This window comes from Chlorocebus sabaeus, chromosome X (assembly GCF_047675955.1).
Source record: "Chlorocebus sabaeus isolate Y175 chromosome X, mChlSab1.0.hap1, whole genome shotgun sequence".
In the NCBI taxonomy this organism is placed as follows: Eukaryota; Metazoa; Chordata; class Mammalia; order Primates; family Cercopithecidae; genus Chlorocebus; species Chlorocebus sabaeus.
This window is the reverse complement of record NC_132933.1, coordinates 44,898,567-44,917,475: the sequence shown is the minus strand read 5'-3', so window position 1 is coordinate 44,917,475 and position 18,909 is coordinate 44,898,567. Positions and strand designations below refer to the sequence as shown.

At 36.0% G+C, this 18,909-nt stretch overlaps 2 protein-coding genes across 10 annotated transcripts in view; one reads left to right on the top strand and one right to left on the bottom strand.

Annotated features, from left to right (window-relative positions):
• Nucleotides 1–153, bottom strand: part of COL4A6 (collagen type IV alpha 6 chain) — a 300,057-nt gene extending 299,904 nt beyond the window's left edge. For 2 of the 4 annotated variants that reach the window (XM_073013471.1, XM_073013473.1), the window contains exon 1: nucleotides 53–103. In XM_073013471.1, coding sequence (XP_072869572.1) covers nucleotides 53–66 — 14 coding nt within the window. In that variant the 5' untranslated portion in view covers nucleotides 67–103. Of the gene's footprint in view, nucleotides 1–52 lie in introns of all 4 variants that reach the window. The other 2 variants (XM_073013472.1, XM_073013474.1) reach the window with 2 other exon arrangements.
• A 322-nt stretch (nucleotides 154–475) lies between these two features.
• The window catches only part of COL4A5 (collagen type IV alpha 5 chain), a 280,778-nt gene continuing 262,344 nt past the window's right edge, over nucleotides 476–18,909 (top strand). For 5 of the 6 annotated variants that reach the window (XR_012091918.1, XM_073013468.1, XM_007992530.3 and 2 more), the window contains exons 1-2: nucleotides 476–545; nucleotides 681–879. Coding sequence is in view for 5 of the 6 variants with exons in the window: in XM_073013468.1 (XP_072869569.1) it covers nucleotides 799–879 (81 nt within the window). In the remaining variant the exon portion in view is untranslated. The remainder of the gene's footprint in view (nucleotides 546–680; nucleotides 880–18,909) is intronic. The other variant, XM_073013467.1, reaches the window with a different exon arrangement.

Genomic DNA, 18,909 nt, shown 5'->3' with positions numbered 1-18,909 from the left:
GTATATAACACACATAAAGTATTCACGCACATATACTTGTTTATTTTCTTACTTGTTTATAAGCATATACTTTATTTATTCCCAATATTTTCACATCTTCTGCTTGTATGTAGAAACTCTCTGTTCTGTGAGCCGCTGGAAAGTAAAGAAGACCAGCAGCTCAGGGAGCAGCGACCAAAATTTGTTTCTAACGATTAACAATACAAAGCACGGCCCCTCTGAGATTCATCCGCTAAAAAAATAGTCCCAGTTTAGGTCTATTTGTAATTGACTTTGGTGGACTGAGCCTAGAAAAGTAGTATCAAAGGAAGGTGCAAATGAACGAACAGAAAAGCTTCCCGGTTGGACTCACGGTGCTCAGTCAACTAGTCTGGAAGTTTCCCTCCCCCAAATAACTGAGCGTCACTCCCTCACAGGTTGCTGGTGCAGTCTAAAACTGTGGCGGAGTGATACTCAAATTCCCTTGTGCTGGTGAGGAGGGGGGCCGTTCAGGGGGAAGAGAGGGAGGAAAGTAGATCTGTAGGAACTGAGTGAAGAAAAAGTTTGTAAGTCTGGACAGAAGGGAAAAGTTCTCCTCAGAGACCGGCTTTGGGGAGGGGAGAGGGGAAGGAAGAGTAGCTCCTTCTTCTTCTTCTTTTTTTTTCTTCCATTCTTAAAAAGCTTCTTTCTCTTCACCCAAGCCTCTGTCCCTCTCCGGCTCTAGCTCTCTCCATATAAACCCTCAAGATTATGTCAATTGGTTAGAGCCAGCCGGGAATTTCGTGCGGGTGCTGAAGGAGCTGCGGGAGCCGGAGAAGAATGAAACTGCGTGGAGTCAGCCTGGCTGCCGGCTTGTTCTTACTGGCCCTGAGTCTTTGGGGGCAGCCTGCAGAGGCTGCGGTAAGTCCTCCCTCCCCTCCCCCGCGCCCATCACAGCTCTTTCACGCTGAAATTACCTTTTTTTTTTTTTTGGTCCCTTTATCTTCCTTTCGGCCTTGACTAGGGAATTCAAATTTGCTTTCTCATGTTTAGGAAGAAACGTTATTTGCAACACGGGTAACTCAAGCTTTCTGAAGTCCAAGGGAGAGGTTTAAGTGCTTAAAAATAGGGCTGTTTGCTTCCCTGCAGCTAGCTGCTGTGGGGGCAAGAGCAAAGTCAGAAGTGGGGGACACTAATTAACGGCTCACTAGGCTCTGATGGGTATTTAACACTTCTCCTCTCCTCCCTCCACCCTCGGGTGTTTCCCTGACTGGCGACTAACCTTTTCACTTCTTGTACCCAGCCCACGCACTCTTTAAATTTTGTCTCTAGTTTAATACTTTGGCTCTTCGAAAATCCAGCTTCCATCAAAGTGTTTAGCGCCTCAGTGAAGTTCTTCCCCTTTGCTCTTTCCTTAAGCAACATGAACCTACCCCCACCTCAGGTCATTCAAGCCACTGACCTGCTTTTCCTTTTTGACATCCTTTTTACAAGTGAAATGCTAAGGTAACATACCAAGAAGAGTGAGGTAAAGTCTCAGGCTTCAGGTCTTTTGCGTCTTTTTTGTTGTTGTTGTTTTTTCTAAGTTATGGGTTTTTTGTTTGTTTACTTTTTTTTTAACCCACCAAGGCACCTGAACAAATTGAGAATTTGCCCATCACCTATTCGAAGGAAAATACTCCTTTTTCAAATGAGAAGCAGTGTTCCAGTTTAAAGGAAAGTGGGGGAGGATGTACATGTGAAATGGCAGCAAAAAGCTCTATTCAGTTTTAGGAATGTAGAATTCAAACCTCAGTATATCTCTTAGAAAGGTGTCTGGGTAGTCCACCCACTGTCCTATTGGGGATGAGGGACAGATGTTAAAAAATGAATGGCTTTGTGAGAGAAAATGTTCTGCAGCCTGAAGCCCATCATCTTTAATTTCATATAACCTCTGAAGAATAAGTGTGTGACAAATTATTTAAATGTATTTGAGTGATTATTATGGATGGTTTTAAAAACTGTTGAATGTGAGATCATGGGTTAGGCCTCCACATGGTTGAGTGACTGTCAATTCTTTATAAGCAGCTGGTATGTTACAGCTTATCTGGGTCCACTTTTAAGTTAGCTGTCTAGCTTCCCTATAGCACTTAGCATGCCTCAAATCACATGTCCTCTTTCTATCCTTTGGAAGGTGTGTACGTAGTGTATGAAAACTAACTTTCATATTACTCTGAGCACGTCATAATTATAATAGCAGGTTTGCTGAAAAACCATGCATATCAAATATTTTTAATATGCATGCCATAATTTTCTTCCATCAAAGTAGACAAATGATTTTAAAATACTTTTTTGATGCAGAGCATCTTAATAGGGGTAAGCTTTAGCCAGTCAGTAGGGCTACAGACTTGGATAAAACTACAATTGTGCTGTTGAAAATAGTTCATTTTAAAAACATCTTCTTGTTGCCCTCTGTTTATGGCATTTGGCCCAGGGACAAATATTTTGTAGATGTTTGATGAAATATATATATATATTTTTTGATGTTACTTTTAACAAATTTGCATCAGATGACAACTATACAGGTATGTATAGCAACACTACATATCAATTTATATTAAATCAATTTATGTTAACAATGAGATTTCTTTTTATTGACAAAACTTGAGAGCAAGCTTGTTTTCTTGGATTCTTAAACTAATGAGTATTCATGAAGTCATTACAGCTCTTTCCCTTTTCCTCCCATATAATTTTTAAAGAACATTTTATACCCCTTTTCCTATCATTAGGATATTGTGCCTCTATTAAAACTAAGGGTTTGTTTTTCCTGGTTCATACATAAATATTTTAATAGGCTCAAAAATATGAATGATATTTGCTCTCCATACTAGTGCTGGAGATATTAGTGACCATTTCCGGAGTAAAACTGGATGGTGGTAGGGCTAGTCGTTGACTGGAGTAGTCTAGTATTGGGGTTTTTATATCAAAAGTGTTTCTATTTAAAGTGCTTTGCTCTTTTATAGATAAACGATTTCTTTATCTCTGAAATCATGGCAAATTGGTACATCACAAATATGTGGAAGATTTTTTTTTTTTAGGTAGAGCATTCATTAGGTGGAATAAAGTAACTTCTATGCCAAAAGGTTAGTAATAAGAGAAGACAGTTTTAAGTTGGAAATATAATTTCTAGTGATGGAAATAACATTTTTATGTGAAGGTAATTATACCTGTACTGATTCACTTGTCAGTGGGATATGCACTGAGATTTGTGGATGTGGGTAGTATGTAAAATTATGTTCTATTTTACGTAGTTAGTAAGTTGTTTTCTGTGAAGTAGATTGAATATTTTTCTTTACTTTAAACGTACTGTCTTCCTTGTGACCAGCGGCACGAATTTATCAAGGGTAGGAGTGTTGTTTGTAGCCATGAAACACTTCATCCTCTATGAAGTATATTGCTCCATAGGAAAAATTTGTCATAATCGTCATCATTATTATTATAGATAGCATAATGAGTGTTTACTATGTGCTAGGCACTGTGCTAATATGATAATACACATTATCATATTTAATCTTCAGAATAGACTTATGAGACGTATACCATTATTATCCCCACTTTACAGATGAGAAAACTACAAATTACAGACGTTGAATACATTCCCAGAAATCCAATCACATAGGTAGTAACTTGTGAAGCTGGAAAGTTTGAATCCAGGCAGTTTGACTCTAGAATCTTTGCTCTTAATGACTGTCCTATACTGCCTACTTTGTATGTGGTCTGTAGAGATTTACTGGTATGTAAAGTATTTGGATCTCTGCCACTTTTTTTGGACACAAGAGGTGAAATGGAAATGATAATGGAGGTTACATGTCTTCCTGCTGATGTTAGGAGAAGCAGCATGGTGTAATGGAAGTAGCTTTGGGCCTAGAATAAAAAGATCAGAGTTTGACCTCTGTATCTGTGTCTATATAGAGTGAGATTATTTAAAAGCAATCTAAAAGCAAATGCTGTTGAAGGTTTTATGATTTTATGTAATCACAATATGTAAACATTTCAACTTATATAACTACTATAATTTGTGACAGATGATTTGTTTTGAAGGAAGATTTGCCTTATGATTATTTAATTACTGAGTTACTGCATTAATTTTAAATACACCAAACTTTTCAGGAGCATGTCTATTGTGAAACAACCGGGTATGTGTATATGGTAACACACCTTAACATGCTTAATTTAGTTTTGTTCTTTTTTTGTACTAATTTGCCTACCTATCATATCCAATTTTATTCACTAACTATGTATATATGTCTTTAGTCTTATGCATATATCTATGTATGTATCTGTCCCGTGGCAGTGTAAGAGTTTGTATTTTTTCCTGTGTTTTTATTTACCTTTTGATGTTTGTACATGTAAGGCATGAGACTCTTTACATCCCTGAAAGCTTGGTTAAGATGGTGTCTGCTAGGTTTATTCACTATAAAGTCACTATCTTTTCTTTTGTAATTACAAAGTGAGACTATGCAGGGCAATATTGTGAGACAGCGTAAGTATCCTGTTTCTCATCATATATTTGCCCACTAATTTTAGCATATGTTGATGATTCTGGCTTGAATAAATTATTGTTGTGACATTTGCCAGACATTGATTTCAATTTTCAATATTTTTACATTTATTAATTGATTGAATTATACTGTAATAAAAAACTTTCTCTTCTCTACTCTTTTTTTTTTTTCTTTTTTTGAGACGGAGTCTCGCTCTGTGGCCCAGGCTGGAGTGCAGTGGCCAAATCTCAGCTCACTGCAAGCTCCACCTCCTGGGTTTACGCCATTCTCCTGCCTCAGCCTCCAGAGCAGCTGGGACTACAGGCGTGCGCCACCTCGCCCGGCTAGTTTTTTGTATTTTTTAGTAGAGACGGAGTTTCACTGTGTTAACCAGGATGGTCTCCATCTCCTGACCTCGTGATCCGCCTGTCTCGGCCTCCCAAAGTGCTGGGATTACAGGCTTGAGCCACCGCGCCCAGCCCTCTTCTCTACTCTTAATGTATATATTTATTTACTCAGCTGTTTATAGTAGTATGGACTTAATGAATATTTGTTTTATTCTATAGGTTGTAATGAATTATGCTCTTACTACTTTTTGTTTTTGCTGAAACCCAGATTTGGCCAACAGGAGCCCCTTCGAATTGGCTCCTGTGTCCTTTCAACGTGTCTCCATCATTTTTTAAGCACCCTCTTACTTTCTGGCACCACAGATGTTCCAGATTCTATGTTTTTTTTTTTTTTTTTTTTTGAGACGAAATCTTGCTCTGTCACCCAGGCTGGAGTACAGGGGCGGGATGATCTCGGCTCACTGCAAGCTCCGCCTCCCGTGTTTACGCCGTTCTCCTTCCTCAGGCTCCCAAATAGCTGGGACTACAGGCGCCCGCTACCACGCCCAGCTAATTTTTTGTATTTTTAGTAGAGACAGGGTTTCACCATGTTAGCCAGGAGGGTCTTGAACTCCTGACCTCGTGATCTGCCCGCCTTGGCCTCCCAAAGTGCTGGGATTACAGGTGTGAGCCACTACACCCGGCCTCCAGACTCATTTTTTAGTTTCCTTGCTCCAATTCTGGAATCAGAATCTTTTCTCCAAGGAGCTCCGATTCTTTTTATTGGAGAATGGTATGTAGAAACCAAGATCTGGGTGCTTGGCATGCTTATTGCTACTGAGGTGTCATTGCTTCTAGGCCCTGTCAACAGGCAGAACTAGGAAATATATGTATATATGCACACATGCCTGTTTCTATATCAATTTCTTGAAGTCCCTCTTTATATATGTTGAAATCATGGATTCATAATGATACCTCTGATTCCAGTCCAAGACCCTAGAATAAATATATGTAAAATCTCATTCTCTTCTGGTATTTCTCCTCACACGTTTTGTGGACTTTGTAGAGGTCTTATACAGAGTCTTCAAGAGGTTGGCCTCTGAAGTCAGACCTGGAATCTGACTGGTAGATGTGTAACTTTCAGCAAAATAGTAATCTTTGAGCCTTAATTTCCTTTTTGAAAAATGGGAGGCAGTAGCACCTATCTCACATATTTTTTTGAGGATAAAATGAGAAAAGTTATGTAAAACATATAGTATATGACACCATAGTAAATGTTAAATCAATTTTAGATTTCATTATTGCCATTGTATTTATTGACTTACCATTTCTTACTACGTCAACACTCAAATCCCCTGGATGATTTTCAAGGCCTATCATGATCTTTTCTCTTATCCAACCTTATTTTTCATCACATTTTACAATATACTCCCTCCAGTCTAGCCTAGGTAAGCTTTCCTACAATCCCGTGAGCACTGCATATACTTTTTTGGCCCTCTATCTTGATTAGAATTTTGTGGATCCAAGTCTTTGCTCAATTCCAGCATAATGTTTACATTTATTCAGCAGATATTTATTCAGCAACTTCTAAGTACTCAAAAAATCTATTTATGTTGTTTTATTTCTATTCATGGAGGTGTACTGCCTACAAAATCATTTTGTGCTAGAAACTATGGCTAAAACAAGATAAGACAGGATTCTTCCCTTCATGGTGTTTGCATACTGATGAGAATAGATAAATAGTCCTGTGAAACTTTCCCTTACTATAGTATCAAATACTGATGGTGCCCTTCTTTGAACATTTGTAATATTTAGCTTCTTTTGTATTTGCATGTATTTGGTCTCACAGGCATTTTGTTTTATGACATTTTATCTGTTCTTTCTATTATATTAAAGGCCCTATTGAAGCAATAACTGTATATTTGTTCATTCATTCAACCAATTCGTATGTTGATTTTATATGCTAACAAAAGTAATAGCTACTCAATGTTGGAAACTTGAAAAACATAAGGAAACTAAAAATATGTCCACAGTTCTACCAGCAGGCCAGAATTGTGCTGGCTGAGCACAGAATAATAGTGTGTGTTTTGATTATTGTTGTTTTTATTATTTTCTTTCCTGTGTATATAATCTGTTCTTTAAAATAAATTTGGCATAGAATAATGACTTGTAAGAGTACAGTTTTTGAATTGTAAATGATATGTTAAGGTTTGGTGGTGAATCGTGAAACTCTAAGCACAGTTCATGTTTCAATTGCTATGGTAAAGGTTTCATTTCATGAAGACACTGAATTTTTAAAATACTAAAACACCTGATTAAGTAAGCACTTGCTAATAACTAAAAAAAAAATAAATCGGTTAAAATAAAAAAGTAAGTTAGGATTATTCTATGTATAGTTTTATTTCTTACCGTTTGATCACTTATCAAGCACTTTCCCATGTTAACATTCTTAGTTTTAAAACGTTATTTTAAAATGATTACATACAACTTGTATTTATACACACCCCAATTTATTTACCTGTTCACTTTTGTAGAATATATTTTAAAATATCAAGATTTTTTAGCCATTATAAAAAATGCTGCCATGAACGTTTCTTATTCAGTATTTTTATTATTTTATTACTATAGCCTCCTTCATGGGGAATTAGTGGGTTAAACGCTATAAGTATTTTTCAAGTCTTTGATACATACAGTAGACCCTGATACTTAAAAAGGCTATATCAACAGGTAAATTATGGTAACTTTTTTAGTGGTTAGTATGTTATATCCTGTTAGATAGCTAATGTTATTTCCACTTTTATATGCAAGGAATCAGAAGCCCACATGGGTTAAATAACTTGCCAAAGGTCATGCAGTTGATACATGATTGGGCCAAGATTTAAACCAAGGCTCTAGAACCTGCTCATGAGATTCTCCTCAATCTCTATTTCATACATAGTAGATAATAGAGAAAAGTAAAGTCATGATGAAAAGTTGAATAATTCTCATTGCCCTTTCTGTAAACTCTTCTGTGACTGGTCACTTGAGATGATTCTAAAGAAAGACTCTCCATTGATTCATCTTTTAATAAGTCTTTACCATAACTGCCTAGGCCGTTCATCCTTAAGGGCTTAAATTTTAATTTCGTGAACCATATATCCTCCTACTTTTCTCCCCTGGGCAGAAGGTAAAACTTGCCCTCCACAAATACCTCTCCCACTGATCTCTTTCTAGCTATAACAATGGTATAACATACTCAAATTCGTTGACATTCTCCCTCCCCCAGAAGAGTTTTGTGAATATGCATCTGAAATAAGAGCCCCTTCTGACCTCTTTCCCCACCCCTCTCACCAGCCCCTGCACTGTAGCTGCCTTTCAGGCTTACACTTAAATGGCTGTGTCTTTACCTAGTGCTGTCCTTAACTTTCCTCTCTCCCTTAGTGATACTCCAGAAACTTCCCTTCATTAATTCTTAATCTGTTTTTCCCACTTCGGGGTGATAATATCACAGCCTCAATTTCCTCTTTTTAGAAAATTAAACTGGTTAGTACATATGGAATGTGAGGTCCCCCGCCCATTTTGTACCACTCCCAATTTGTAGCGCACCCACTTTACCTTCTCGACACGTTTCCTCAATAGCTAAATGTATTCATTGCCTGTTTGCCAGCCCTATAGCTTTCACAATTCAAATGTATTTCTCTGCAAAGTCACAAATTGTTATGCATTATGGTTTTTCCAGGTGGCATTTGAATAGCTGAACTTTAAGCTCCTGAGTGGTAGGGATCTGCTCTTGCCAAATTACTTTCCAGAATGGTTTTACCAATTATACTTCTATCAGTAGTGTATAAGAGTGCCTGTGAGACAGACTTAATTTTTCTTTCCTATCTACTACGGTGACTATGGAATTGATGCTCAATTGATTGCCAGTTGGTTGGCTGATTTGGTCTTAGCCTCTAATGATTTTCTTTTTAAAATGTAATCATTCCATCATCTCATCCCCTTGTGATGATAGCAGCCACGGAACAGAAGTAATTTTTGAAAATGTATTCTTTCTAATTAACATTATAAATGAACCACCCAGACACTTAGCTAAATCTTTATTATAAAGATTTGTTTTTAAATAGTAGTAATTCTTGAGGATTTTAGAGAAACCTCTTCAGTGTGATATGTGATACATAGGCTCCTTTCATTTTAACAAACCAGATTCTCATTTTATGTATCAGTGCTTGAATTTATTTACCTTCATAGTCTGTCCAGGTTCACCTGTACTTTGTTCCTTTAGCAGCATCTGCTGGCCTTTAACTAAAAGGGCAGTCTATGATGGTACTTGCTACCCTCTTGAAATGGGAACCTTAAATCCCTTGTTATTCATTAATTAAAGACAGTCAAAGGCAAATGTTATAAAAGAAACAGCCTTTTGCTAAATTTAACTTTTAACTTTTTTTATTTTAATGAATCTGATGTAAATGTCAGATACTAACTTGTAGAGAATGTAAGTACCATTTACAAGCAAGTTCTATTTTGGTTAATGGAATTGTGTTTTTGACAGTTAGTAATAAAATAAGACTTCAAGAAATTCTGTTAAGGAATTTGTAGCATGCCATAATTCAATCAAATAATATTTTAACTGTATATAGGAGAACTGGCTGGTTTGCTTTCATAATTTCTTACAGTATATATGACATTAATTGAGTACTGAAAGAGATATGGAACTTTGAGAGGGGGAGTGGTATTAAGAGTGGGACACGACTGAAAAATTGTTTAGTGTATTCTTTATTTACAAGCCCTCCAGAACCTTGCTAAAGGAGGACTGGTCCTTCTCTGTCCATATTCTCATAATTTAATTGATGTAGTAAAATGTTTCTGTATGTGGAAGTTAGGCATGGTGGTGTCTGTTTATATTAGATAGGTTGTTTTTCTTGCAAGTGCTAAAAAACACTATCTGTCTTAAACAATAAAGACAATTTTTAGCTCACGTAACAAGAAGTTTGGAGGTTGATTATTTCCAAAGTTAATTAATTCAGCCAAATAATGACACTATTAAGGACCAAAATTTTTTCCATTTTTTTGTACTGCTATACTCTGCCTATCAACTTGCCCTCTAATATTAGTGCCCCTCATACTCTGAAGATGGCTGCTGCAGTTGCAGGAATCACATACAAACACTGCAATGCCCAGTAGAAAGAGAGTATGAACTATTCATGTGTATCTCTTCTTACTAGCAATGAAAACCTTCTAAGGAGTCCCACAGCACCACCCTGAAAGCACCTCTTATTTATCATTGGTTGAAATTGTGTTATATGTATATGCTTACATCAGTACATTGACAAGTGGAATAGGGCCATAAACGTAGAGTTAGTCCAGTCACTTACACAACTGCCTCTCCTTGCCCCTTGTCTGACCAAAACACATTGCTACCTAGAAAAGTTGGAGGGTGGAAAATAGCTAAATAAACTCATGGTGTTTTGGGGGGACGGAAGAAACGGTTTCTGTTTCACAACTTCATGAGTTTGTCCTTAAGATCAGTTGATACAAAAGATTCGTAAGAAATTGGTGTATTTGTTAAATGTAAGATGTATTACTTATCTAGGGAAATGAATGTTTTGTAGAGTTCTACAAATGAAAGTTGTTGACTATTCATAGGCATTTTAGAATTGGAGGGACATTAGTGATCTTTTAGGTCAGTAGTTCTCAAACTGTGGTCTGTGGACCCTTAGTGTTCCTGAAATCCTGTTAGAGAACATGAGGAATATTTTAACAGTAATATTATCTTAGTTTGTTTGGGCTGCCATAACAAAATACCTCAGGCTGGGTGGCATACAAACAACAAATTATATCTCATTGTTCTGAAAGCTGAGAAGCCTAAGATCAAGGCAGATCAAACCTAAGATTCAGTGTCTGGTGAGGGCCCTGTTTCTGGTTCATAGGTGGTATCTCACATGGTGAAAGGGGAAAGGGCTTTTTTCTCTGGAGCGTCTTTTACAAGGGCACTAATCTCATTCATGAGGGCTTCACCCCATGGCATAATCATCTCCCAAAGGCCCCACCTCCTAATGGCATCACTTTGAGGATTAAAATTTTAAAACATATGAATTTTTTTTGGAGGGGACACGAATATGTATCATAGCAAATATGAAGAATGTTTACTTTTCTCACTATGTTGACATTTGCACTGATGATGAGTAAAATTACTGTTGCAGTGTACCACATTTTCTTAGTAGTTGCATTCCTCATGCTTTCAGGGGGGAAAAAGCCAGTTTTACTTCAGAATGTCTTCAATGTAGCATTAATTTGTGTTAATTGAATTTTGACCCTTGTGTGTATGTCTTTTTAATGTTACATATGACAAAATAGGAAGTATACACAAAGCACTTATGTATGCTGAAGTAAGATAGTTGTTTCTAGGAAAAGCACTTGTGCAATTGTTCGAGTTGTGAGCTGAACCAGTTGTTTTTTGCATGGAACGCTTTTTTTGTTTGTTTTAGAGATAGGGTCATGCTGTGTTGCCCCAGCTGGTCTTGAACTCCTGGCCTCAAGAGGTCCTCCCGCTTTGGCCCCTTAAAGAGCTGGGATTACAGGCATGAGCCACCAAACCCAGCCAAAATTCATTTTTACTTGAACAACAAAGGAGACAAACTGTGGTTATTTGTACTTGGGTGTTTGGCAGGCATTTTCTTGAAAATGAGTACAGTGAGCCTATCACTTCAAGGAAAACTACTGGCAGTATTTGTGGCCAATGAAAAATTTGAGCTTTTCAAGTAAGAATGAGAATTTTGGAAAAGTTGAACCTGACACTATGAGTGTGACAGCTTCCGAAATCTCAGACTTTTCTAATGAAGCTGGTAATTATATTAATGTGTATTTTTTATATTGTATAATAGTGTTAACATTTGGAAGGTCTGCATATGTCAGTGAACTAATGTTTTCCAAATGACTAATACACAGTGTTACAAAATCATGCATAGGTAAAAGATCCATTCAAAGGGCAAGATAGATCAACGAGTTTAATGTAATTGAATACAAAAAGCTAGTTGATAAAGTTTCAGATTCTGCATTACAACTAACCTTATCTTTTTTTTTTTTTTTTTTTTTTTTTGAGGTGGAGTGTAGCTCTGTCGCCCAGGCTGGAGTGCAGTGGCCGGATCTCAGCTCACTGCAAGCTCCGCCTCCCGGGTTCACGCCATTCTCCGGCCTCAGCCTCCCGAGTAGCTGGGACTACAGGCGCCCGCCACCTCGCCCGGCTAGTTTTTTGTATTTTTTAGTAGAGACGGGGTTTCACCGTGTGAACCAGGATGGTCTCGATCTCCTGACCTCGTGATCCGCCCGTCTCGGCCTCCCAAAGTGCTGGGATTACAGGCTTGAGCCACCGCGCCCGGCCAACTAACCTTATCTTAAAAAGGCTATTAGAATACACACTTTTCCAGCTGTATAACTATTTGAAACCATACTTTCTTCATATATTTTAACTAAAGCAATGTATTCCAACAGAAGAAATGCAGAAGCAGATAGGAGTATTCAGCTTTTATCAAACCAAAGAAATCTACAAAAAAAGTAAAATAATCTCTCTTCCCACTGTGGTTTTTTTTTTTTTGGAAAATATAAGTAATTTTCATAAAAATTCATAATATATGTTAACATTTAATGGGTTTATTATCACTTGAAAATGAATAAATAAGTAATTTTAAATATTACTCAGTTTTAATTTTTATATGGTATATGTTGATAGATGTAATCCAGATGATGGGGTCTTCAATACTTTTTAAGACAGTAAAAAGGTCTTGAAAACAAGAAGTTTGAAAACCACTGCTATACAGAGACCAACTCCATCTTTTACATGAAAGTGATTAATGAAAGATAATAACTAGTTATTTAGTTGCAGAGGCAGAGATGAAAGCTGTATTTTCTGAATCTTATCCTCTCTCCAGTATACTACATTGGTTTAGGGATTGGTAAATTGATAACACAATGTGGTAATTTTATTCATTGTGGTAGATACAGTTAAAATACCAAACAGAAAATGTAGATACTAGATTATACTCATCTTGCCTACCATCTTCAATCCAATTGCCAAGTTAGAAACGTTCTTGCTATACAAACCACAGCAGAAGAGACACACACACACACAAAATAGCTAGAGTTGCAGTTACTTTTAGGTGCTAAATTGGAAAATTCATGAAACCAGAGTTCTTATCTTACATATCTTTGTATTCACCACAGTGCATGGACTGGTTTCTTGTATATAGTTATCTCTCAGTAAGTAGTTGTTGAATGAATATTGAATTTGGGGAAGGAGTAGATTTATCTGGATACCACTAAGAGGCAAGACTTAGAAGCAATGGGTTAAGTTACAGGAACCCTGGATAGTAATAATTTTCTTTTTTCTTTTCTTTTCTGTTTTTTTTTTTTTTTTGAGACGGAATCTTGCTCTGTTTCCCATGCTGGAGTGCAATGGCGTGATCTTAGCTCACTGCAACCTCCCCCGCCAGGTTCAAGCGATTCTCCTGCCTCAGCCTCCCGAGTAGCTGGGATTACAGGCGCCCACCACCCTGCCCAGCTAATGGCTTATTTTTAGTAGAGGCAGGGTTTCACCATGTTGGCCAGGCTGGTCTCGAACTCCTGACCTCAGGTGATCCATCTGTCTTAGCCTCTCTCCCAAAGAGCTGGGATTACAGGTGTGAGCCACCACGCCCAGCCAGCAATAATTTTCTAACAATTAATTATTTGCTACTTAGTAATGGAAGTGTCTCATTAGTAATAGGAATGTTCCTTTACTAAAAATGCTCCAATAGAAGGTGGGTGCTGCTTTGTCTGCGAACATACCCATGAGGTCCCTTTGGAGTCTAAGATTCTATTTATTCTGGTAATTCGAAGGAAAATACTTTTGTATTGTGCTCAAGTCTACTTCTATGATTTTGTCGAGATTTTATCCTGTTGCCTAGGCTGGTCTCAAACTCCTGGACTCAAGGGATCCTCCAACCTCGGCCTCCCAAAGTGCTGAGATTACTGGTGTGAGCCACCACGCCTGGCCTACTTCTATGATTTTAAAGCAAATTTTAGGTATAATTGACATACAATAAAATGCATATATTTCAAATGTACAATTTGAGTTGTGACATATGTATATACTTGTGAAACCATCACAACATTCAAGATAATGAATATGTAAATTACTCCAAAAGATTTTCATTCCTCTCTGTAATCCCTCCCTTCCTACCCCCATCCTGCATCCCCAAATAACCACTGATCTGCTTTCTGTATGGTAGAAAGTTTCATTTTCTAGATTTTTATATAAATGCAATTATATGCATACTTTCTTTTTTCTGACTTATTTCACTTAGCATAATTATTTTGAGATTCATCCATGTCATGGTGTGTGCCCATAGTTTATTATTTTGTTGCACACTAGAATTCCATTGTATTGATACACCACACTGTTGATGGACATTTGGGTTGTTTTTAGTTTGTGGCTATTAAAGTAAAGTTGCTATCTGCATTTTTTCGCACTTTAAAAGTACTAAATTGAGATATAATTTCCATAAAGTGATATACAGTGATCTTAGGTGAACAGCTCAATTATTACTTAACAATCATATACACTTTGGTAACTACCAACCAAGTGAAGATGTAGAACATTTCCGTTACCCTGGAAAGCTCCCTCATGCCCACCCAATTTCAATGTCTTTTGCGTCTTGTCTCAAAAATAGTAAGCCACAAGATTGTGAAGATATTATATGTTTTCTTCCATAATCTTTATAGTTTCAGATTTTGTATTTATGTTCGTTTTTCTTATATAGATATCCAGCTGTTCCAGTATTGTGTATTGAAAAGAAAAATTCCTTTTTTTTCGTTGAATTACCTTGAGGACTTTATTGAAAATCAATGGAATGTATATATACAGGCGTAGGTTGAAACTTACTAGTCTGTTCTATTCACCTGTTTGTCCATCCTTATGCCAATATCACACTGTATTGACTACTGTGGCATTACTTTGGTAGCATAAGTCCTTTACATTTCTTCTTCTTCAGGATTGTGTTAGCTATTGTGTTGGTTATGTACTCCATATAAACTTTACATTAATCTTGCCAAATTTTGCTTAAAAACCTTTTGAGATTTTGATAGAAATTGTAACAATTCTGTAGATCAATTTAGGAACAATTGAAATCTTAAAATTATTATTTTTTTCAATCCATAAGCAGCATATACCTCTCCATTAATTTAGATATTCTTTAATTACCTTCATCATAGAGGTCATGCACATCATTTGTTAAATTTCTTCCTATATGAATAATTCTATTCTAAATGGTATCATTTTAAAAATTTTATTTTTAGTTACTTGTTGCTAAGATGTAGAGATGTGATTCATTTATATACTGATCTGTTTATCCAAAGATAAAATGCTAATTATTTTTCTTATGATATGATTTATATACTGTAAAATTCACCCATTTTATGCACAGTTCTGTTATTTTTGACAGATGCATACAATAATGTAAATGTAGTCTCTAATCAAAATATAGAACAGCATTTCTAAATTTATTCATTAGTTCTAGTAGTCATGTCAATTTCTTTGGATTTTCTATGTATACAATCATATCATCTGAAAATAAAGAGGGTCGTACTTCTTCCTTTCCATTACCTATGTCTTTTTGTCCTGGCTGTCTTTATTGCATTGGGTAGGACCTCCAGTACAAATTTAATAGAAGTAGTAAAGAATGACTTTTTTTTTTTGGTGTCTTTTAAGGAAGATACTCAATATTTTGCTATTATATCAGCTGTAGGCTTTCCGTAAACTTTACAGATCGAAGTGGTCCTTTTTCATTTCTATTTGCTGGAAATCTTTTATAAAGTAATGAATGTTAAATTTCGTCAAAAAAATAATTTGTATCTCTTTAAACAATCATATTGTCAGGAGCTCAGCTGAGCTGCTAGGTGTCACACACCAAGCCAAAATCAAAATAATAGTCAAGCCTTTTATCACTTACTGTGATTATATAAACAAGAAGCTAAACCGTAGAAAGTGCTGAGGACTCTTCCCACTTCCCAGTTATGATTTTCCCTATGGTAGATTGGACCAGCACAGGCTTCGGAGGTCTGTGTTTTCTCACTGACAAGGGAGCCCCAAACAAAAGGCTCTGGCAGTGTTAGGTACCCAGGGGCTTGGGGGAGGAAGAAGGAAAAGGCTAGGGGTGGAAAAGTACCTAGTACTGAGTCAGAGTGGAAGAAAGTGTCTTCAACGTTTGCTCCCACTTCCTCTGCTCTGAATATTTATGAACAAGTCTTTGTGTAGACAAATGCTTTCATTTTCCTTGGGTAAATATCAAGGAATGGAATTGCTGGGTTGTATCATTAATCTATTTTTAACTTTACAAGAAACTGCCAAATTGTTTTCCAAAGTGGTTGTACCATTGTACTTTCCACTGAAGTATGAAAGTTGTAGTTGTTCCTCATGCTTACCTGCATTTGATATTGTCACTCTTCTTAATTTTAGTCATTTTAATGTCTTAGTATTGGTATTTTTTTGTCATTTTCTTATAGTCACCTTTTGTTTATATTGAGTAAAATTCACTATCTTTGGTGTACTGTTCTATGAGTTTTGATAAAAGCATACAACCTTTAACTACTGCTGTAATCAAGACTCAGAATACTTCCATCACCTCAAAATGTTTCCTCACATTACTATGTAATTAACCTCTCTACTTACCCACAGTTTCTAGCAATCACTCATCTATTTTCTGTTCCTATAATTTTACCTTTTTTTAAATAAATGTCTTATAGATTGACTCATCCAGTATGTAAAATTTTGAGTCTAGCTTTTTCCTCTTAGCATAATATATTTGAGATCCATCCATCTTATATGCATCAGTAGTCCATTTCTTTTTTATTTGTTTTCTTATAATTGAGTAGGAAGAGCTGTTTGTGCATTCTGCATATAATATATTCATTTCATACATACACGTCATGCGGATATGCTCTGCCATTTGGTGGCTTGTGTTTTTGTTTTCTTACCTATAATTTTCAGAGAATAAAAGTTTAATTTTGATACAATCCATTTTATCACCTTTTTGTGGTTACAGCTTTCTATCCACTTTATAAGAAATCTTTGACTTCCCCAAGGTCACCAAGATTTTCTTTCATATTTGCTTCTAAATGTTTTTATAGTTTTTGCTTTTGATCTGTTTACTTATTTTGTGCGTGATGTTTGGTAAGAGTTCTGGTTCAGTTTTTATCCCATGTGTTTAGTTCCAGCACCATTTGTTTAACAGACTATCCCTTCCCCATTAAATTACCTTGATACTTTTGTTTTGTGGGTCTGTTTTATATTCTAGTCTGTTTCACCAATTTCTGTGTCTATCCTTATGCCAATACCACAATGTCTTCATTACTGTACTTTTATGATAAGGTCTGAAATCAGGTAGTATAAGTTCTCTAAATTTGTTATTTTCAAATTTTGGGGTCTCCTCTTTCTCCCCCTCCTCTTCCTTCTTTGAATTTCTATGTAAATTTTACAGTTAACTTGGCAATTTGTACAAGTAAAACTCCTGGCGTTTGAATGGGATTGTATTTAATCTCTAGGTTATTTTTGGGAAAAATGATGTCTTAACAGTATTCAGTGTTCTGGTAAGTGAACATGGTGTATCTTTCCATTTATTAAGATCATCTTTAATTTATCTCAGCAATGTTTACAGTGTGCAGGTCTTATATGTACTTTATTGAACTCATCCCCTAAGTATTCATGTATTTGAATAGTACTATAAATGGTATTGTGTTTTATTTTCCTTCAGTTGTTTTTTTTTGGTATATAGAAATACAACTGATTTTTTTTCTATTAACCTGTACACTGTGGTCTTGCTAAACTGATTATTTTTGGTAGCTCTTTCATGGATTATTTGGAATTAACTACATACATGATTATGCCTTCCGTGAATTAAGATAGATTTGCTTCTTTCTTTCTAGTCTTCACACTCCTTTTTTTCCCCTTATTGTACTAATTACGGCGTATAAGATAACGTTTAATGTAAGCATTAAGACCACAGTTCTTTGCTGCCTTTTCCCAATGTTTGAAAACATATGCTTCACACATTTTGTACAGTTTCCTAGTTGTTTGTAGCAAGAGGTCAAGTCTAGTAGCAATCATTCCAACAAAATCTGCTTTCAGTTTTTTGATATTTTTAAATAACAATGATGTGAACATTTTTGAACGTGTTTGTACTTTAGATTATTTCATTTGAACAGAATTCTAAAACTATATATTGTAATCTATATACATATATCTGTATCTATCTCTCTGCCTGCATATTTAAACCTACAGTGTAAGAGCTACCTCAAGAGCAGTGACTATATTTCAAATTTCTATACCTTGCATCACCTAGCAGACAGCCTTTCATTGCATTAATGGAAAGTAAAATCTTTATGATTAATTTTCTCATACCCAGAGTATCTATTTAACTGTAGCATAAAGATATTTCCAATCTTGCCTGTAAAGTTTAAAAAGACTGTGATCATTACCATAGTTTTCATTTCCTATTACTTTATTTTACTTCATTTTAACTGTCTTATTTCTCTTTGATAATGTTGTAGGAAACAAGAAATATGTAGGTCTTAACTTTGGCCACTGTTAAAAATATTTTTAAAAAAAATATAGTTTGGATTATTTTGAGAAAAGGAAGACATTTTTCCTAACTTTCCCACATTTTGTGTTAACTTTGTAGGATGTTGTTTGAGTAATGACCCTGTAGAAAGTGGCCTTATACATTTTGAGTTCATTTGAGTTCATTTAGTTTCAGGAAGGCTTCTGAAATAGGAAGCATTTATTCAAGCTTTAATATTCCTTCTGAATAGTTTTTCTAGCTAGCTATAAACAAGCCAATTTGCCCTAGCTCTAAGTTTATGTTAATTTTCATTACTCTGTTTCAAAATAAAAGGGCCAATTCCCGTTACATTTTGATTTAAAAAATTAAGCTATACATTTTTCTTAGATGTGGATATGTTAAAGCTTTTCAATGTCTGGGAAAATTAATCACCCTAGGCTGTGGATTTCCTCACCCCCAACTCCCTCCACCCACTAAAGATACTTGATACGTGTTGGAAGGAGAGAAATAATAGCTTTTTTCTGCAAGTGCTTATGG